Source organism: Sorex araneus, chromosome 1, assembly GCF_027595985.1.
Source record: "Sorex araneus isolate mSorAra2 chromosome 1, mSorAra2.pri, whole genome shotgun sequence".
NCBI classification, from domain to species: Eukaryota; Metazoa; Chordata; class Mammalia; order Eulipotyphla; family Soricidae; genus Sorex; species Sorex araneus.
This window is the reverse complement of record NC_073302.1, coordinates 420,321,885-420,343,939: the sequence shown is the minus strand read 5'-3', so window position 1 is coordinate 420,343,939 and position 22,055 is coordinate 420,321,885. Positions and strand designations below refer to the sequence as shown.

General features: G+C 38.3%; 1 protein-coding gene and 1 non-coding gene across 6 annotated transcripts in view; one reads left to right on the top strand and one right to left on the bottom strand.

Moving 5' to 3' along the window:
• Nucleotides 1-349: 349 nt before the first annotated feature.
• PTPRZ1 (protein tyrosine phosphatase receptor type Z1) overlaps nt 350-22,055 on the bottom strand; it is a 185,121-nt gene continuing 163,415 nt past the window's right edge. For 3 of the 5 annotated variants that reach the window (XM_055124218.1, XM_055124220.1, XM_055124221.1), the window contains 15 exons: nt 19,709-19,729; nt 19,450-19,546; nt 18,192-18,274; nt 17,312-17,446; nt 16,262-16,396; nt 15,043-15,206; nt 13,411-13,546; nt 12,507-12,653; nt 10,603-10,696; nt 9,824-9,897; nt 8,538-8,666; nt 5,786-5,932; nt 4,711-4,853; nt 2,940-3,075; nt 350-1,293 (listed from right to left, as the gene is read on the bottom strand). In XM_055124218.1, coding sequence (XP_054980193.1) covers nt 1,153-1,293; nt 2,940-3,075; nt 4,711-4,853; nt 5,786-5,932; nt 8,538-8,666; nt 9,824-9,897; nt 10,603-10,696; nt 12,507-12,653; nt 13,411-13,546; nt 15,043-15,206; nt 16,262-16,396; nt 17,312-17,446; nt 18,192-18,274; nt 19,450-19,546; nt 19,709-19,729 — 1,782 coding nt within the window. In that variant the 3' untranslated portion in view covers nt 350-1,152. The remainder of the gene's footprint in view (nt 1,294-2,939; nt 3,076-4,710; nt 4,854-5,785; nt 5,933-8,537; nt 8,667-9,823; nt 9,898-10,602; nt 10,697-12,506; nt 12,654-13,410; nt 13,547-15,042; nt 15,207-16,261; nt 16,397-17,311; nt 17,447-18,191; nt 18,275-19,449; nt 19,547-19,708; nt 19,730-22,055) is intronic. The other 2 variants (XM_055124219.1, XM_055124224.1) reach the window with 1 other exon arrangement.
• On the top strand, nt 18,925-18,990 carry LOC129401518 (small nucleolar RNA SNORD58). The gene has a single exon (XR_008628400.1). It is a non-coding gene; the product is annotated as a small nucleolar RNA SNORD58 (small nucleolar RNA).

Sequence of the window (22,055 nt, the reverse complement as noted above, 5' to 3'; positions counted from 1 at the left end):
CCTCCCCACTCCAAGCAGAGCTCCCGGCAGCCGAAGACCACCGGAACCTAGCTACAGCCATGCTCGAGGGCCCTCTCCACACTTTCGGAATGACCTCACGCATGAAGGTACCGGCGGAGGAACCCAGGTGTGTGTAATCCCATCAAGGGCCAACATCCAGAGACTTAAAAGCAAGCTCCCAGAAGCAATATCTTGTAGCCTACTTCTCCCTCTGGGAGAAACTGGCAAGCTTCTGAGAGTTTCCTGCCTGATGCTGTGAACCTTACTTTACTCAATTATCCCAGGGATAACTGCTGTCCAGTTTTCTGCTATGTATGCCCCAGTATTGCATTTAATAATTCAACACAAATGATGGCAATATTTATATTTATTTTTGCAATAATTTGATAAAAATTATTTTTAGAAGGTTGGTAAGGAAGGTGTTATCATAAACATCTTTAAAACAAATATATTTTTCTATTTTTCATAAAGTTAAAATTACATGTCAAAACATTTAATCACTGAAATAACAAAAACAATATCAGAAGATTTGAGGTGTAAGAGAAAGATAACTACACCATTAAACTACTACACAGAACTAGAAAATTTACTCAGTAGTAAAGTATAAAAATCTACAATTATAAATATAAATTTGGTCCACAGAGACACAATATCAGTATTTACAGTATGAGATTATATCTATTTTAAGTGAATACTGCAGTTGTAAAATGTTGACTAATATAGGGAACAGCATTTTATTTACAATCTACTCTATTAAAAGTTATGTTCTAGCAAACCTGATGATGGTTACAAATACAACTAAAAATCTAACACTAAAACAAACACATTTTCTATTTGGAATTCCTAACACCTGTAAATTGTAAGGTTCTGTTAAAACCACTATGAAAAAAAAATATCACAATTCCATATTTTTAGAAACACTGTAAAATTCTATTCCTTTAGTTGAAACACAAAAAGTAAATTACAAGAAGTTTTTCCAAAAAAGGCACACATTGTTAATGATGTCAATTTGGCAGCAGAATTCTATGTCATGAAAGTTACAGTCGGGTGATGAGCAGTAAACATAACAGAAGAACTGAACTGACTTTGCAGTCTACTTTCTGGGAGGGGAAAACAATGTTCAGATATAGACTCCCCTTGACCCTTCTGGTGTTAAACTAAAGACTCTAGGCTTTCAGCTATATTTCCATCAGGCAACGCTGCACCATTACTGTCCAGAGAGGTGGATGGATTCTCTTCTTGCCTTGTACTCACCAGGCTGAGGACCGCTTTATAGAGAAACTGATACTGCTCCTAGAGAACACGGAATGGCAGGTTACATGCAGGAAGCTCAGCAAAGACATAGGTTGGTAACGAGAACTATTTTCAGTCACGCTGCTGTACTGTTTGTGGAAGGACATGTTGGAAATGTGTCATCTCAATGGAGGCTTATGATCTATAGTAAGGGCTTTTTTTTCCCCCATTAAATTAAAAATAACTTTCAATATTCATGGACCTAGAAAGCTGGTCCATATACATTTGCCAGTCATAACAATTTCATTCCTAATTCATTTATTTCATGGAATGAGAAGGTGATTGTGTGAAGAATTCTGCTACCAATTTATCAACCTTTCAGGGTTAAGTACCTGTAACCTCACTCTTCTCAAGTTGTCATTCTCCTGTGTCAGGTTGTTAGGAAATCCACTGGGTTTGTCTCTCTCTGGAAATGTCTCAGGAAGGACTGCAGGAACTGCACGGGGACTTGGGCAGAATGCAGCCTCCTTTTACATCTGTTCACCAAGCGTATTTCACTTTCTACCAGGCGGATGCGTTTTGTCATGTGCTTTGCCTTGAGTAAACACGAGCATGTGGCTTTACTATGGTTTCAGAGTAGAGACACACGGGAGGGTCAAGATATTTTTTTTTCCCCTTACAATTTGGTTTGTGGTGAGTGGGGGGAGGTAGTTGCTGAGAAAGTGAGCACACGCTTGATACAGCTCACTGGGTCTGAATGAGACATTTAGCAGGGGCTCCTGCACAATGTAAGTGTTCTGTGACAGAACGTGTCATATAAAGTGCATGTTTACATTCTGGCCAGATGGCCCTGGCTGGAGCTTTGAAGATAGATAACGTGTAAGATTCTCATACACACAGAACAGGACACTCGGAAGTGACCCTCTGACTACAGCATCTACTGAAACTTTTCTCATGAGGATATTTGAACTAAGTTTTTGTTTTCTTTCTAGGCTTTGATTCTACAACAAAAAGAATTCTAGTTATATTCATGACTTTTTATCTCTCCAGATGTGCTTGTACTCTTGATTGTATAAACCCCTCTCTCTCTCTCTTTCTCTCTCTCTCTCTTTTTTTTTTTTACTTTTTAGCTCACACCCAGCAATGCACAGGGGTTACTCCTGGCTCATATACTCAGAAATTACTCCTGGCTGTGCTCGGGGGACCATATGGGATGCTGGGAATTGAACCCGGGTTGGCCATGTGCAAGGCAAACGCCCTACCCACTGTGCTATTGCTCCAGCCCCTCCCTTTTAATAAAGTGCTCCCATATTAACTATTTGTTAACTTCAGAAATTGAACTGTTTTGAAAAAATGTGAACACAGATCTTTGAACTCAGTCTTTTGATTATTTTCCAGGGCTAGAGTGAATAGCTATGAATATAATTGAATTAAGTCAGATGGTGTGGTACTTCTACTGAAGAGATATTTTAGTACACATTAAATTTAAAAGCTCTTAGTATCAATTTTTGAAGATAAAGTTTGAGTGCTTATTGTTCAAGTTCTATGAGTTGTGGGAAAAAACTTGCAATTCAGCTTGAAGATTGCAACCAACAGTTAACAGTTGATAACTGTTTTTGAGTGCATGATACAATTAACTTGGTATCCTCTAGGATGGGAGTGGTACTCTAAAAGAGAAAGGTTTTACTCTCTGCCTTGTTACTTACAATGTCCGCAAAGACTCCTGGCCTCATCAAATTGATCATCTTGGCTACCTGGTAAACATCCATAGAATTTTCTTTTTCTAGTTGGTGCATAAGGGTCGTCAGAGCACAGAAAGTTCCCGCAGTCACTCCTCCGTGTCTTGAAACAAAGGAAAAGGAGGAAGATTCCATTCAGAGGCCTCGAACATTCACATGTGGAGCTTCCAGAACATGTAGCTTTACTGCTTAAACACTTGGTAGTAAGAATTTTTTAGTGTGTGTGTGTGTGTGTGTGTGTGTGAGGAAGTCGTTGGCCATACCAAATAGTTCTCAGGGCTTATTCCTGCCTCTTTGCTTAGAGATCATTCCTGACAGCACTCTGGGGACCTATATGGGATGTTGGGGATCAAACTCTGGTGCCTTACCCTTTGTCTTATTTTATTTATTTTTTTTGGTCACACCCTGCAATGCACAGGGGTTACTCCTGGCTCTGCACTCAGGAATTACTCCTGTTGATAGTAATGGGGACCATATGGGATGCTGGGAATCGAACCTGGGTTGGCTGTGTGTACAAGGCAAATGCCCTACCCACTGTGCCCTTTGTACTATCTTGCTGGTCCCAGAATACAGACATTTTAAAATGTATCACTTCTTTTTTGTGCATAAGACTATGCTTTGATTTGAGACATTAGCAAGTGCTCATGTTAGTAGTATCAGGATACTTTATATAAGTATAATATTTACATGTACAGTTATTACTTTTCTAGGGAAGGGGCTTCCAAGTGGTGCTTGGAGAGCTCAGGGGCCCCTCCCAGAGACTCTCAGGCATTCCGAACGGTGATTTAATGCAAAGGCCTGAGGATGGGGCTCCTCAATACTTGTGATGCTGGGAATTAGCTGGAACACCCCAGTGACAGTTGGGGACCTCCAGGGTTACAACCAGTGAAGCTTGGGGGACCACTGGTGCTGGGTACCATATAAGAGTCAGCCACATGTAAGACTTGTGCCTTAATCACTGTACTGTCTCTCTGTCTCCTACATTTGTGATTTTAATATGACGAAAGAGACTAACAATAAATCAAAATAAGCTGAATGAGGTTATACCATATGTGATATCATATGTATCATATATCATACATATATAAATCCAGTTTCCATTTTAGTTGGTTCATAGTAAAATATTAAATGAATTATTGGGTATAAATTCTAATTTCCAGTAAAAGTATCTCAATTTTACTCTTTCAGAAAGTTGTAATTGAGATATGTATCTCTGGTTACATCTGGAAAAATTCAAGTGAAACTAACCCATCTTGCAAAGTGTTCTCAGCAGATAATGCAAAGCACAGGTTGTAATGATGCCTAACCTTCTGACTGAAATAGAGACCTCAAGAGAAATGGAAAAACTGTTCTGTTAACCTTGTCGGAAGGAATAATCCACTCTGACTGAAACACCACAATTGGTTCAATGCTTTCTATTAGTATAAGCACTGTAGCACTGTTGTCCTATTGTTCATTGATTTGCTCAAGCAGCCACCAGTAACGTCTCCATTGTGAGACTTGTTGTTTCTGTTTTTGGCATATAGAATACAACACGGGTAGCTTGACAGGCTCTGCTGTGCAGGCAGGATACTCTTGGTAGCTTGCCAGGCACTCCAAGAGGGACGGAGGAATCGAACCTGGATCGGCTGCGTGCAAGGCAAACGCCCTACCTGCTGTGCTATCACTCCAAAGATAATAGATATCTACATAAATTGAGAGCACTCAGGAAAGAAATGGTTGAAAGTGTGAAACTTACTCATCATGAACAATCATGGGTCCATCCCTGCTGGCAGCTTCTTCTTTGATAATACTTATAAGTTCAAAAGTTTTACTAATGGGGCTATCTGGATTGGGCCATTTGGGACACTGAAAATGTCTCACTTCGAGTACATAGTCATCCTAATAGAAAAAAAAGGAAAAAAGATTTTTAAAGAGTCATATTTGTGGGTGATGGTTTGTTGTTAGTGTAGTATTTGGGGAAAACTCAGCAATCACAGGTGAGTAATAAAACCAGGAAACATTGAGCAGCCTAGATAGATAGAGGACAATGCAATCCTTATTTAACAACCCTCCAAATAAGTCTTCTGTTTAGGTCTGTTCTGCCAATCAGACCAAAAACATAAAAACCAAAGATGAGTCTGAATTGCTAAATTCAAGCTTACAATAAGGTATCTTCAATATTGAAATGTTATGAAATAACATAGATGCCTTCAAATATCAGCATGACTCAATAGTAACCAAGGGAAGAAAGAAATTGCAAGATACCATGGGTAAAATGATGTCAATGGGTGCAGATCTAGGTTCAATCCTAGTTTCTAGTTCTGGTTGTCATCATTTCTTCTCTAGTCCTGTTTTTAGCAGTGCATGTGCGGGACCATGTAGTGCTGTGGATAGATCCTGGGTCTCCCACATGCAAAGCATGTGCTCCAATCCTCTTATCTATTTCTCCAGGTCCCTAACAGTGCTCAAGAGGTTCAGGGGACCCACCAATGATTCTCAATCAAAAGGGCTGCTGGTTAAATAAAAGATCTGAGGATGTGGCGTCAGGGATGCTTCAGGTCCTCTGGGACGGCACCAGGGCCTCACAGAGGCTGCACCTCAGGGAGCAGGTAGTGTCAGAGATAAAACCTAGGTTGGTGCAGGTGAGGCATGTCCAAACCACGACACTATCTTTTGATCTGATTGTGTAAGATTTCAAAAGTCAAAGCAACAAATAAGGTAAAAATGGATTATTTGGGTAATCAGCAATTTGAACGAAATAATAGAACTTTAAAAAAATATGTAGGAGAGTTCCCTAAATTAATGCACAATTAACGTGTTTAAGATCTTACCTGTGTAGCTTCTAAGATAAAATCTTGAATTATAAGTTTTTCTTCATTAGAAAGACATTTGTGTTCTTCAGTCATCAGAGTGACTTTAAAAGTCTCACAATTTATAGGCTCATCTTTATTTGGCCAGTAAACAAATTCGTCTTCTGCCTGGGGAATTAAAACACAAAGATTATGGAATTCAATAAAACGTATGTCAGAATGTGAAATAAACCTAATTGCCAGTCAAATTTCTCTTTGAACCTCAAAATTTTCCCTTCCTTAAAATTATGAGTCTTAAACCACACGATGTGTAGAATAAATCCTTATACTTAAGAAATTAAGCTATCATTGCAGCTAGAATGATAGTATAGTGCACAAAATGCTTGATTTGTATGTGGCCAACCCATGCTCAATCCCTGGCATCCCCAGTGGTCCCTCAAGCTCACCAGGTGTGAGCCCTGAGTACAGAACCAGGAGTAAGTCCTCAACACTGCCAAACCAGCCCCCCTTCCCACATACACAATAGGAAAAATAAAGAGACAAAGTTAAAGTAAAATAACCAAAATACAGAAGCAACACAATGTCTAATATTATAGATGAATTGATAAAGAAGTTATCATATATCCCCAATGAAATACAATGAAGCTGTAAGGAAAGATGAATTCTTGCATTTTGTTGAAACTGGGATGGAAATGGAAGGTATCATATTAAGAGACATGGGCCAGAGTGAGAAAAAACAGCACAGGATGATGTACCCTCACGTGTGTATACAGGGAACACAAGGGAATAGACACCAACTGACAACAAATCCTGGGTATTGGGGTACGAATGGAAAACTCCAGATTAGAGGGCAAGTAGGTGGAAGGGAGGTAACACAGGAACATGGGGAAGAGGGTCTTGGGTCCTTTGGTGGTGGTGAGATGACTAGAGATGCCAAGTCCATACAGGTCAACACCATTGGAAATACATGACCTTAATTATGTTAAATAAAGGGAAAAAACTGGGTTTTTTTATTTCCTTAATTTATCAATAACAATGGTAAGTTGTTCACTGAGTAGAGAAATTCAACTGCGAAAAGATCTTAGCAATTTTCAGTGCCTTTTGGAATATTCAGTGTAACTTGACAAACAAGAAATAAAACCCCAAATAAAGCTTATAATTAAACTACACAAAAGAAATCTTTAATGATGTTCTGGAGGTCAGGGAAATAGCTTAGGGGTCAGGGGTCAGGGGTCAGGGTCTAAATTATTATTATTATTTTTTTTGCATTTTTACTTGGCGATGCACAGGGGTTACTCCTGGCTCACGCACTCAGAAATTACTCCTGGCAGTGCTCGGAGGACCACATGGGATGCTGGGAATTGAACCTGGGTCGACTACATGCAAGGCAAAAGCCCTCCCGCTGTGCTATTGCTCCAGCCCCCAGGGTCTAATTTTGATCCCTGACACTTCCAAGTTCAGGGAGGTGGTCCCGGAGGCCCCCAACCAGTATCAGCACGAACCTGGTGATACCCAATCACGGTGTGGCCCAAGTAGTGCCACATCATGAGTTCCTAGCACTGAATTATTCAGCCTGGTTAATAGAAACTGCTGGGGGTGAGCATTGCGTGGGTACACCCCCCACCAAAAAATTTATGGATTTCCTTCAATAGAGGAACTATCAAATTTTATTTTTTTTAAGTAAACAGAGACATAAAATCTGACTCTCATTCATGATTTAAAATCTGATTTTCTTTTTTTTTTTTGCTTTTTGGGTCACACCTAGCACTGCACAGGGGTCACTCCTGGCTCATGCACTCAGGAATCACTCCTGGTGGTGCTCAGGGGACCATATAGGATGCTGGGATTTGAACCGGGGTCGGCCGCGTGCAAGGCAAACGCCCTACCCACTGTGCTATCACTCCAGACCCTAAAATCTGATATTTCCTTCCTTTTTTGAAGGGTGAGTTTGGGCCACACCTAGTGATGCTCAGGGCTAGTCCTGATGATGGACGAGGGACGAGGAAATGTTGAGGATAGAATCTGTGACTCTGACACATAAAGCCTGCATTAGAGTCCTTTGAACTCTCTCTCTGGACCATCATTTTTCCTTATGCAGTCGCACAAGACACAGAAATTTATTAATTTATACCTACTTTTGTATTTTTACTGGCAGTCTAATTCAAACCAAGTCCAGTAGTACATAAGACCTAACTTTAATGACATTATCTTATTAGCTGATTTAAAAAATTTTTTTAATTAAAATTTAAAATTTTAATTAAATTAAAATTTTAAATTTTAATTAAAATTATCTTATTAGCTGATTAAAAAATTTTTTTTAATTAAAAAATTTTTTTTAAATAAAAAAAATTTTTTTTAATTAGTGAGTCACAGTGAGGGTACAGTTACAGATTCACACATTTTCGTGCTTGTTTTTCCCTCATACAATGTTTGAGAGCCCATCCCACCACCAGTGTCCATTCTCCACCACCAATGAACCCAGTATCCCTCCCACCCCCCAATCTCATCTCCCCCACCCCACCCTGCCTCTGTGGCAGGGCATTCCAATTTGTTCTCTCTCTCTCTCTCTCTCTCTCTCTCTCTCTCCTTTTGGGTGTTGTGTTTTGCAATAGGGGTATTGAGTGGCCATCATGTTTAGTCACTAGTCCACTTTCTAGCTGATTTATTTTTATTAATTTGCATGCTGAACATTTTGCTAAAAACAGCTTTTTGGTCTTTTTTTTTGTTACTTTCTCCTATAAGGAAAGTAACAAAAATGATCCGAGAGACTTACCATGTTTTGACCATCTGGAAGCATAACTACCAGCTGGGCATTATGGTCCCATATCATTCTCCAGAAATCTTTGATGGTATGGAGAAGGGGATGCTGGGTTATGATGAATTCATTGCTCTGATAATAGCCCTACAAAACCAAGAGAATAGAGAACAGATTCCTGATGTATGACTTTAATCACTGAAAGAACACCTAGAAGTAAATGAACCATAAACCAGCAGTGTCTTTAGATTATGTCAATATCTATAAATAACAATGTGATGACTCCATAGGAGCGTTATGGGATACTTTCTACATGCCAGAGACAACACAGACTTAGCTTTCCATCATCTATTCCTCACAACAGTACTATGAGAACGTAACTGGGATCCTGATACTTTAGATGATAAAACTGAGAATTGCAAAATTAAGTGTTGTGCCCAAGTTTACATAGCTAGCAGCTCTCGTAGGTTTACCAAAATGGAATGTGGACATGTCTTCATCTCTAGAGTATGTGGACATCTAGAGATTGTATTTTTCATTTTCTTTTTATTTTATTTTATTTTATTTTATTTTTCATTTTCTATGTCTCCTGATAGCAGAGTGCCAAAGTCTACACCTATTATCAATCAAACACCTTGGGTGTCTAGACCCCCTCCCACCTCTACAGAAGTTTCAGGATGCACCTTGCAGATTTGTTGCGGAAACCTGGAAGTTGGGACCATTGGAATAATCATGATTTCCATGTTACTGCTTACTGAAATCAGGACTAAGTTAGCTCCTTTGCCCTAGGGTCATTCAGTTCTCTTTCCTATGCTCCATAATCTCAATTTAAGTGATGTGTATTTTTAGATGACATTATCATTAAGTCTCTCAGTTTCTCCTATAGATATTCTTTCTGGGTTAGAAGGATGAAATACTTTTGGCCTGGAAATTAGAACCTGTATAACTAAAGTCAAACACCATGATTGGTTGACACAAAACACAGCAGTGGCAAAAGAATTCATCCTCCCACAGAAAACCTAAATACAGAAGAAAGGTATTGTATCTTTAGAAATCCAGATCCCCAGATGAATGCAGTTCACTGGGTGAGAACTGTAGGTCAAGTCTGAAATGTCAAAGTCAGAGAATCTGGGCGTGTTGCAGCTGATATATCTTCCTTAGGAAATGAAACGGATCCTCTTAGATTGTATGTTTTGTATGGTGCTTCCCAACATCCTCAGCTACTACTTCCAGCAGCCAATTCTGCCTTTGTTTCTGGTAACACACGGTGGTGGGCAGATTTCTCTGTGACTCCTTGCACGTACCATAATATAGGAAGCATTGATGTAGTCTGCGCCTTCCCCACTCAGAGATGAAATGCCAACTCTTGATCTTTCCACTGGAACACATCATAGAACATTCTTTGTAAATAATCATGTGTACAGACTGCCCCTCCCCCATTCCCTCTGCCCCTCAAACTGATGTCTCAAGTTAAGCATGATCCTAAGCCTCCTTTTTCATATGTATTTTGAATAATTAATAAGAGCCATTGGGGTTTAAGGGTTGTTTTAAATGGTCACATAATTTAAAATAATTTGATAAAATGTCACAGTACTGCTTGTGTTCCAAGATGTGCAAATAGCGCCAGATTGTTCCCAGGGTTTTGAATGAGTGAAGGTCTTTTGAGGACTGGGAGAGCTCAACAGGGTGGTATGGATTTCAGGAGACACAGGTTCAGTGATTGGCACCCCATGGTTCCTTGAGCATCACCATTAATAATCCTCAAGTACTGACTTGGAATTAGACTCTGAGCACTGCAGGTTGTGACCCTCAAACAAACACACAAACGAAAAGGTTGTTTGGGAGGGTGGGGAGGTAGCATAAGGTACTGGAGCTAAAAGCCTTGAATGTGCTAGGTTCAATTTCTGGCACAACACGGTCCCACAACATGGCTGAAGTGACTCAGTGAGGTCCCAAAGAACCTCACTGGGCCGAGGGCTGAGTATTGCCTAGAGTGGCCTTTGGGTTCTTTGTGCACTGTTTAGGAGGCCTCCCTACAAGTAGGAAAATATTTGTTTTTTCCCCAAGATTCAGCCTGACCTACCCGGGATGATGGAAGAAGTTCTGTTCTTTTCCCTGTTGCACTGCTTTAGTGCTGTCGAGTAGTCGCTCTGTTGTATATTTGATTGACTCAGGAGCTGAGAGAAGGAGGGAGAAAGTACAGATCATTTCATTCAAGTCACTCAAATTACTCCAACACTCAGATGCACACACACGACTCATGGCATGATACTTAACAGAAATATATTTGGCTTGTGTCTGGAAATTGCTTCAGTAAATCTTTGGTCTTGGAATATAGAACCAAGGATCCAACAGTGGGTCAGTGGAGGGGGGGAGGAAAGAGACCAGACAAAAAGAGAAGAAGGGACAGCAGTGGAGGATCATGGGAACTTGAAGGTTTGGAAGAGTAGTAACTCAACTGAACATTTTATATATATATATATATATATATGTATTTAGCATTGTCATCCTGTTGTTCATCGATTTGCTTGAGCAGGCACCAGTGATGTCTCCATTGTGAGACTTGTTGTTACTGTTTTTGGCATATCAAATATGCCACGGGTAGGTTTCCAGGCTCTGCCGTGTGGGCGAGAGCTTGCTGGGCTCTCCAAGAGTGATGAAGGAATCGAACCCAGGTTGACCACGTGCAAGGCAAACAAGGCTGTGCTATTACTCCAGTTCTTTATGTATATGTATAATGATTATTGAAAATTTATACATAAATTATTAAAATTATAGACAAAATCATTCAAAATTTATATGTAAATTATTCAAAATTTATATATAAATAATTGAAAATTATACATCTATTTGGGGAAAGTTATCCCAGCAGTCTAGTATTAATGCTTTATATTTACCCTGTTTCTAGAATTCAAACCACACATTTTTCTTCCCTTAAAGTGTTCCCTTATGATTTAAGCAGCATGGCTAAGTATAAAATTTATGTCTTCCTGTTGGCAGGCTTTGAATTCCCCATTTATCATTCATATTTATCTTACTCCCTCCAAAACACAAAGCTGTTGACCGAGAAGGCAAAGATATGGGAGGGGTCTCGCAGTGATTAATAGTCTATGCTGTAGTAAAGAAGGAAAAAACAGGGTGGAGGAGAAGTTTGCAATTTCGAAGTTGTTAACACTCCTGGGTTTTTCTAGGATGTTTTGAATTCTTGCCATACAATCTTACTGCAGTAGAGACCCGCTTCTTTGCGATCCTGGGAATTCTAAGAGGTTAAAGCAGAAATAGTGTTGAGCAAAAGAATTCTGCCTTCATTTGTCTGGAAAGCCACATCTCTGCTACTCCCTCTCACTCAGCGGCTGCTTCCAAAACAACTCTCTATATTCTTTGCTCTCTGTTATTTTTTCTAACTGATGCCAGAGAGCTGGTTTGAGAAAGGTACGGTATTGGGGGTGAGGGGTGGGGGTGGGGGACAAGTTTTCCTCTTTTGTTCATTGCGTTGCAAAAAGGTGAGTGGGAGAGACTGTGGTTGAAAAAGTTATTGTTCCATTGTGGCCTATTGGGGTCCAGAACCTTCAAGTGAGACCAATTTTTTTCCTTCCAAAGAGTAGCATAATAGCCTGGAGTCATAGCAACTCTTGGTGAAGAAGTGTCTTTTTTCAAAATAATAATAATTAAAAAACAACTCTTACATAATCTGTATTCTAAGTTTGGCGCGTTCTTTCTGTTGTACTACATGCCTTCCTTTCTGGGCCAAGTTTGCATTTACAGAAGTTAATCCAAGGTTTCTGAGAACTTTTCTGCCTGTGACTCAAAACTGAATTTTTCCTTGGAATTTACTGTGCAGCTCTGCGACCTATTGTGCAGAACAGCACAAAGCCACTATGCCAACAGCACTCTCCACTCACCCTCAAGGCCCTGTTGACTCAAAAGAAAATATTCTGGAACATTTGATTCTATGGAGGTAGCCAAGAGACTGTCAGGAGAGCTCACCTTGAATTGCTTCTCCAGCTTTGTCTTGCCCGTTGGCCCAGGAATGAGGAGTGCATTGACGTAGGCATGAATGTGAGTCTCCGGCACCTCCGTTTCTTTACTAAGGATGGCCTCAACCAGTGCATCGTGAATGAAGACATACTGTTCCTGGCAAAACACAATCACAACAAGAGACAGGAGTTCAGAATCAAGAAGTATAGATGTGGATATGTATATACATATATGCATCTATTTATATATAGTCACCTTTTTATATAGACATCAATTTATATATATTCACAAACATACAAAACATATGCACGTGATATATAAATAAACATATATCTGCGTGTATATATATATATATAAACATATATACATACTTATATATGGTCCCCTGAGCACTGCCAGGAGTGATTCCTGAGAGCAAAGCCAGGAGTAAACCTTGAGCATCACCGGTTTTGACCCCAAAAGACCAAAAATAAAAAGGGCATCATTTATGTGGTACAGATGATGAATCAACAATTCCCTGGTTAAACTACATCCCTCAAAATATAAGTTGAAGCCTCCCAGAATCTCAGAGTGGGACCTTATTTGTAAGCAGTGTGGTTGCAGATGTAATTTGCTAAGACATGGTAGTGTCTGGTGTTGTACCAGAGAAAGCAAATTTGGATATAGACACACAGGGAATACACCCATGTAAGTTACTCGACTTAGCACAATGCTCTCAAGATTTGGCCTGGCTTCTAGACTTTACTAAAGACAACCAAGGTCTATTGCTTTAATCTATTTGACTGGTTTAAAGTAAATTATTATAGGAGTCCCATTAGACTAATAAATGGTAATTCAAGCTGTGACTTATGCAGCTTTAGCATTTGGATGACTTTTCCAATTTTCAGATTAAAAAACAATCCTTTCGGCATACCTCAGTTTGAACCAAATAATTTCTCTGTGAACGAATGTGTTTCAAAAATCCAAAAATGTTGACAGTTCCTTCATGTTGAAGTTGTTGCAACATGCTGTCTAGCACAATATATGTGCCTGTTCGTCCAACTCCAGCGCTGAAGAAAATACAAACAATAATTTCAATGTCAAGAATACGTTACATTTGAAGATAGTTACTACTGGCTTCTTTGTCTATTAAAATAATCTCCTTCTCCAAACAAATGAGCCAAAGAAGTATTTTAACTCAAAACGATAAGCAGTATAATCACTAATCATAATGCTTCAAATTACAAATATAAGTTAAAAAAATGTTCTATAGGTCAAACTGCAAAACAACTTTCCAACTGGACTATTACAGTTTCGACAATTATAGTTATTATTCACAATAAATGATACAATGACAATATTATGTGGCGGAGCACAACAAATAACCATTTAATTGGAAGAAAATGAAAGCCTCAGCATCACCAAACTCTGAAAAGAAAAGGTCCCTGGGTCTGTACTGCCGAGAAACATGTTTGTAAAGGTTTCCACGTTAATGGGGGAAAGAATTTGATAAAACGTTCAGCTGAAAATATCATTGCGGTGAGGAATAAAGCATAACTTCAGTCATTTCTAAAGGACCATTATCTCTAGTCTTCTTCAAAGCAGCTACCGGAGAGACAGAATTCAGAGCCAGGGATTCTTTTCAAATGCTCTGACAAGTAGGAAGTGCTAGAGTGGAAAATTAGCACCTGCTCCGCACAATACCCTGCTCCTTCTCTATTTGCTAAGAAACAATCTCTGACCTTCAGAGCTATTTTTCTTGCATCTTCCTGTTTCCCTCGGCTTGTCGTCAGACTAACATGAAAAAAAAACCTCAAGATGGGTCTCTCAAACTTTGTCTGAGAAGTCCTGATATAGGTAATTAGAATGTGTCAGATAAGCTGCATGTCAAATAAAACCCTTGACTTCTGCAACCATCCAGGCGCTTCTTCGATAAAATACTGCACACAGGAATGATTTTTAGTTCTGTGTCTGTAAAGCGGAGGCAATTTTCTTCTTTCTTTGATATATTGTTATTTCTATTCGTCCTCCTCATTTTGGAAATTAAAGGACCGAGACAATAATGAATGGACGACACAGACAATATCAGAGCATTAGGAAAATGTCGAGAAAATGGGGATGGGATTTTGAATTTCTCCCAGTGCCTCACAGTATGTATGCTTTGATTTCTCTAATACAAATATAATAACCCTTTAATTGACTGCCAACTCCCAGGAACAAGGCTTATGTCTCAAGCAGTTTTATTTCATGATTTTAAAAATGTAATGAATATTTGTTTAATGACAAAACCTAGTTCCGCCTGTCTCACAGTTAAAACCAGAGATTCAAAATAACAATCAAATTGACAATAAAAATCTTTTAAAAAATAAAACCTCCAGTGTTTCATAATATTCATAAATCCAATTCTGAGCCGGGCACACTCACTTCCTGATGACTAATACTCAGGAGTGTTAGTTATTTCACGTCTCTCATTCCACGGAATTGCTCCCATTTTGAAAAGTCTTTGATTTCATTTTTATTAGAAGAGTCAATTGTGTGGTTCCTAACAAGTCCCTAAGAGACTCACCTGCAGTGGACAACAACAGGTCCCACTGCATGGCGCTTGGCGTGGGAGGCCTTTCTCACAAAGGTCAGCACAGGCAGCGAGTACTCGGGGACGCCCATGTCAGGCCACTGAGTGTAGTGGTACTGTGTAATCACACGTCCACTGGACCTTCCTTTCTGGGAGCCCTGGAAAAGTTTAGAAAAGAGAAAAGTTAAGACACACACCCACACACAGACTTCTTAAATATGAACTCAGGATTCATAGCTGAGATCGTTCGGTCATAACTGAACATACAAAAAATGTTGTCATTTGTGATGGCTAATTTGTCTCGGGGTTTGGTCAAATACCCAACGCATCCGATGTTACTGTCAAGGTATTTTTGAGATGTGACGGATATTGTCAGTAGACTTGTTTGTAACATCTTAAGCTATAGCATGCAAGTAGGCAGCACCCAGTTAGTTCAAGGTCATAAGAAAAAAAGTATGAAAGCTTTCCTAGGGCTGGAGCAATAGTACAGCAGGTAGGGCATTTTCCTTGCATGTGCCAGTCTGGGTTCAATTCCTGGCATCCCATAAGGCCCCTGAGCATTACCAGGAGTAATTCCTGGTGCAGAGCCAGGAGTACCCCTGAGCATTGCTAGTGTGACTCTAAAACAAATACTTTTTTTGTCCTTTAGAAGGAATTTTCCTTAAGACTGAAACAGAAACCCTGTTTCTGATCTACTGTTCTGATTGGACAAAGATCTGCACCAACTGTTGTTTGACTATTAGGCTGCAGGCCAGCCTATGAATTCAGGATATGTAGCTCAAATAACCACCTCCATAAAAATCTCTGTCTCTGTGTTTCAGTCTCTCTCGCTCCCTCCGTCTGTCCCTATCTATCCCCAACCCCTCAGCTACTGCTGCTATTTCTCTGGAGAACAATGAGTAGAATATACCATTGCTCTGTTTGTGTTTCCCTTCTCTTATTTCAATCTCAAATATTTTTAATGAATATGCATCCATCACACAGGTTAGGAATTCTTGTTTGCTTATCACATCTACTGTAACAATTCAGCTCCCAAGCCAGGTGGTCATGGAAAGACTTGCAAGAAACCTTTGGGATTGAGGTAAAACTGTGATGTGAATAGTAAAGATTTTAGTTATATATATTTTACTCTGTCTTGTTTATATCACCCACTCACTAAAACAGGACCAGAAGTTTTTACTTAAACAACAATGCCCATATCTTGTGGACTTACCTTTTTAATTTTTGTGTTTCTTAGAGTAAAATACCTCACAGTATAATAGGCAAGCATTTGGACACTCTTCTGAGTGACCAGAAAGTTTCCATACTCTTCACTACCATCAACAGGCCAATACTGGTCACATTTTCTCTGCAAAAGAGAAAGGAAAGGTGCTATTTCCTTATTTCAAATGCTGTCTTGGAAATTTGTCAGGGTCTGAGAACAGAACAGTAAGAAACTCCCTTAATTTTCTAGGTTCTCCCCCCTCCTTTTTCAATATTAGTAACTATCACAGATTAGAGGAAACTATTCTCTCTCTCTCTCTCTCTCTCTCTCTCTCTCTCTCTTCTCTTTCTCTGCCTCTCTCTGCCTGTCTGTCTGTCTCTCTATCTCTGTCTCTGTCTCTGTCTCTGTCTCTCTCCACACACACATGTATTTATGAAGCGATAGCACAGCGGTAGGGCGTTCGCCTTTCACAGGGTCTACCCATGTTCGATTCCTCCATCCCTCTTGGAGAGCCCGGCAAGCTACCGAGAGTATCGCACCCGCACGGCAGAGCCTGGCAAGCTGGGCGTGGCATATTGGATATGTCAAAAACAGTAACAATAGGTCTCACAATGAGAGACGTTACTGGTACCCGCTCGAACAAATCGATGAGCAACGGGATGACAGTGACAGTGACATGAGTTTATTCACAGGGCAGGGCTGAAAGCAACTTGATATATTCTGGCCCAAATGTCCCTATATCAGATAAGGAAAGTGAGGTCAGATATAAGGAATCAATATGAGAATTCAGGTCCTGTGATTTAAGGATTTCATTATATGACACTTTTCAATGAGTCCCATTTAGCATTTTCCCACTGTGCAGAATGTATTTCATAAATAGCTTGATTTTCAATGAAAATGAATGTGAATATCCCTTTAGCACTCATACTTCTTTGACAGAATTTCTTACTTTAAAAAGTTTTCAAAAGCTTTGCTGCTTCCTAACACTTATGCTACAAAAAGCAATTAAAAGCACTGTAAGTCATTACTTTGAAAGATATGTAACAATTTTTTTCATACCCTTCCTTTCTCTACCAGGTTGGTTATCATGATAATAACTTCCACATTATGCTCCCATATCATTCTCCAGAAGTCTTCAGCTGTGGATTTCAGTGGTCCTTGGGCCGCAATGTAAGCTTTCGGCCTGTTGTACCCCTGCAGAGTCAAGTGACAAATAGTTCTTACTAACTGACTTATAGGTTACTTTTAACTGTATCACACTTTAGCTTTAATGACAGTACTTTTTTTAATAGAAAATAAAATCATAAAGTAAGCACACAGAGATGGAGAAAATAATACTAGCAAAGACAGAAACACTTCTTAACTTTTCAATTTTATACCAAGAAAAGTTCTCTTTCTCTGACATAAACATAATTCTCATCATCTTTAGTCTAAGTGCATTTAATACAAAGCTATTTTATATTCTTTCTATCTAGTCCTTAGTTACATTTCACGGAAATATGTTTGAAGACTTGGGCATAGTTGTCTGCAACCATTTGGAAACCTCTGGCATTAACTCCTCATGGTGTTTGGTGATACCATTGACTTGTTAACCAACATGCTTTATAGACATTGAACTGAATTCTTGACCTATGTAAAATGGAAGTATCATCCTTAAAATGGAGATGAGATCATTGGAGAGGAGCGAAGTGACTTTCAAGCTCCCATAACTAGTTGATGGCAGAACTAGGATTCAAAACCATTTCTAACTCTGAAGATCATGCCTTATCACATATATACATGTGGATTTCTTTCAGAATAATAAAGTGGTTGCCTAGAGCAAAACCACTGGATATTTGTATTTGGTACTCAAAGGTTTTAGGCACTAGTATATATGTAGCATAGCAGTATAGAAATTGCGATGTAATTTCCATAAAAATTTCAATTAAATCATGCTCACATCAACATAATTGGCGTTGATATAATCAGTCAGTTTGCCATCTTTTTCAGCAAGTTGTGCAAGCTTAACCCTACTATGATCATCTGTAACAAAAGAAAAAAAAAACATTTCACTATAGAAGGCACTACTTTTTAACACAGAGGTCATTTACAGAAAAATTTACCGAATACGATTTCAACTATCACAAAAATAAGTCACTTACTTTCATAGGCTTTGGTGGAATACAGATAAGAGCATGATAAAGTTACAGTTAACAAGAGCCTCTGTTTTGAAGAGGGTTTCCAACATAGAAGGTGTGAGAGGAATACATACACAGAAAATAATGCACAAGCATCAAATAGAAAGGTTCAAATGGTGAGGGGAACACAAAAGTTCCAAAGTGTTATTGATTTGGGATAACAAACATTTTTGGCTTGCTCTTCAAGCCTGTGTTCTTCCTTGAACAAGGATTTCGCTTGCTTCTCTCTCTATGCTTCTTTGCTTGCCTGTTTCCACTCTGGAGAAGCGTTTGTTCTCTCTTGAACACACACTTCTGCTTTTCTTCCCTTTCACGTCTTTCTAAGTAACTTTCAATAAAAACTACCTGCACTACACAACTAAACAAACATTTTCACAGAGGTGGGATCCTGAACTGGTTATCGATGAAGAGGTTCTACAGTAGGGCTGTGATACCCTAATAAAGGGATTTGCAACAGCCCTCACTGGTTAAGCTCCCATTAGAAAAGGGGTCTGGCTGTGATGGTGCCATTTCTTAGGACACCTTTGGATTCATCATGCAAACAACAACGCTCTGGTCAGCTTCTGACAGCATTCAATGCCTGCTAACTGTTTTAGACACTACCAATGTGCATCGTTGACAGAAACACTGCTTCCTTCTAGGTGTTCTCAAAATAGTTCACTATTTCCTTGACCCAAAGAAACCTACAAAACCATGAAAGTCTAGAGGTTCAAATCTTCGTGTTCACTTAAAGGTCACTTGGGAAATCCCGAAGGCCCATTCAAGGCCTGCATGTTTGAAGAACCACAGAGTAGCTGAAGAATGGGCGTTCTTCTCCAGAAGCAATGTATGCCATTCCATCTCTTATGATCATGGAGTGGGTAGGTGTGTCCAGGGTGCACAATGGGGACTGTGGCACAGCAGCAGCAGGGTACATACATTGCAGTTGTGAGCCCCTGTGTTTGACTGCCAGCACAGGAAAAGAAACAAAAAAGCACAGCAATGGCAAAGAAGTCAAGGATGGTTTAAGGTTATACTTACAGGCAACGATATTTATGTACCGGTTCTTGTGCTTATTGTCTGGATGGTTGGAGCTGTCTGCTGTAATACCTAAATCAACAGTACAGCTCTGCACTTCCTGTAAAAACATTGTAGGTATACTTTTAAAAAAATGCATCCTTTCAAATAAAGGGACTTAAATAGAATGATGAGGACAAAATAAAATAATTTATATAAAAAATTTAAATACGTTACAACTATGGTCTTGGCTAAAAGAAAATGCAGTGAAATAATGCCTTACCTGGTAAAACTCTTTCAGTGTCTAATGAGGGAATGAATGCCAAAAAAGTAAAGAAATCAAATTCCACAGCACACGACAAATGAGAAAAAAAAGCGTTCATATTAGGTTTACAATGGAAAACTATGATCATGCAATAAATACATTTGTCAAATACTAACAAAACAAGAACGTTTCAAACAGTTGCATGCAAATCAAAACATCTAACAATTTGGAATCTTACATTTATATGTAATAAAATAATAAAGGACAGAGATACAATAATACAAAATTCTTAAATTCAAATAAAAAAAACATGTTTGCTCACGCTTGTTGGATTTATTGATATCCAAATAAAATTTTCTTTGACCATTGAAGCACTATTTGAAACTATAAATTAGTGAGTTTTTTTTTGAATTTTTCTTTTGTTATTTTTTTCCAGAATACTTTGAAAGAGAAAAAGCTTCCTATTAGGTTGTTTATAACAATTAATCAAGGGCAGTAATGTTTAGACATTATAAATATTCTAAAGTTTTAGTAGATATATATAATTAGTTTTAACAAAATTTAGAAACAAAATGATACATTTTACCAATATTTTCTAATATTTAATTAGTAGATCACGTTTTTGAACATTGATGAATATGAAAACATTCTTTTTTTTTAATCAATCAATAGTACTTCTTTTCTGATATATTTTCTATATAAACATATTAGTTGGGATTTGTAATTATTTAGTTAAGATTATAAGAGGAAAGCCTTATAGTTTTTGAGAAAGTATATCACTCAAATATGATTCTGTTAATTAGCAAATGGCCCAATCTCTCTTCTCAGGTTTTTAAGACCCTTGTTTATAGAAAATCATTTTGGCTCTTGAATTACAAGCAAGTTAATACAAGAGCGACTTAAAAGGTTACAGCATTATTAGTTATTACTCCAATTTTTATGTTAATGAAAAGCTTGCTTAAATCATTGTAAGTTAAAATATTGGAATTACAACTTTTAAAATTGAAATGTGAGGTCATTTTATTAAATTCATTAATATGCACTGTTACATCATATAAAGATTTTAGTGTTGTGAAAAGCACAACTCTGCTTTGGCAATACCTACTAGCAACTTTATTAATATATTGTCCATTTAACCTTGGGAAATATTTAAATTGAGCCCCATCCTTGACATATTCTCTTGCTATTATGATTTTGTTTGATGTGTGCCTAATAGTTTTTGTATTAAACCACAAAGAGGGCTCCAGATTAGTTAAGAATAGATCATCTAGTCATTTTAGTCTGTAAGTCTACATATTATTTGACTTTACTTAGGCCTTTCCTAATGATTTCAAATCTATGATTTTCCCCTACTCTGTGTCTTGGTGGATGTGATTACAGGCAAGCAGTAATTAGAATCAGATGCAAGGAAATTTGTGGAACAATCCATCCAGGTCAGGGTCAAAGGTCAAAGTACTTCAAGAAGGAGACGCATAAAGTACTTGAGAAGCTTGGGCAAAGGAAATGGCAGAAAAGTCCTGAGCATCTTCATGCAGGGCAGGGCGAGCAGAGAGAGGGAAGGAACGGGAAGGCATGGATTTTAAAATCGCAGGCTTTGGGTAGAATTCCTGTCCTATACTTATTAGTTGTTAGTTAATTCAATGAAAGTGCTTTTCATCAGTAATCTGAGTAAAAATGAGAAATCATTTCCAGCTTGGGTGAAGGTTGTATAGTGGAAGAATTTAGTACAAAGATACAGCACATTAAAGAGTGCTCAATTACAGTTCCTATAGGTATTGTGGCTGCTGTTGCTAATTCTAAGTTTTTGGTACCCTCTATTGAAAAATCCATTTACCTTATAGTTCAGAAAGCCGCCTTAAATTTGTGGTGAATTTCCCTGATCCTTTTAAGGTATTCTATAAAATTAAATATTAATGCACTAACTTTAAACATTAAAGAGTAAAGAACTAGAAAATATTTCACAGATGGTGAATTTCATTTTTTTAAAAGAAATTTTCTTGAGAAATTGGGATTTCATCTTATGTATTTAAAATGTTATACAAATGCTTCAGCATTTACATTGAAATGCTTAAAACTAGGAGCTTAAGTGTAACTTTTATATGTGCTGAAAATCATGAGATTTAGTGGTTTAGTATATAACTTATATAATTTAGAAAATTAAAAAGAGTCAGGATTACTAATTCAGATTTCTTTTTAAAAAATACTGGGAATTCATATATCGGGAGAGAATAACACTTTTTAATTTTCCCACTAGTACAACCTGATATTTATAGTAAAAAACCAATTTTCTAAATTATATGATAAACAAAACATATTTTCTAAACACATAAATGATATGGATCTAATATTTTGGCTAGAAGTGAAA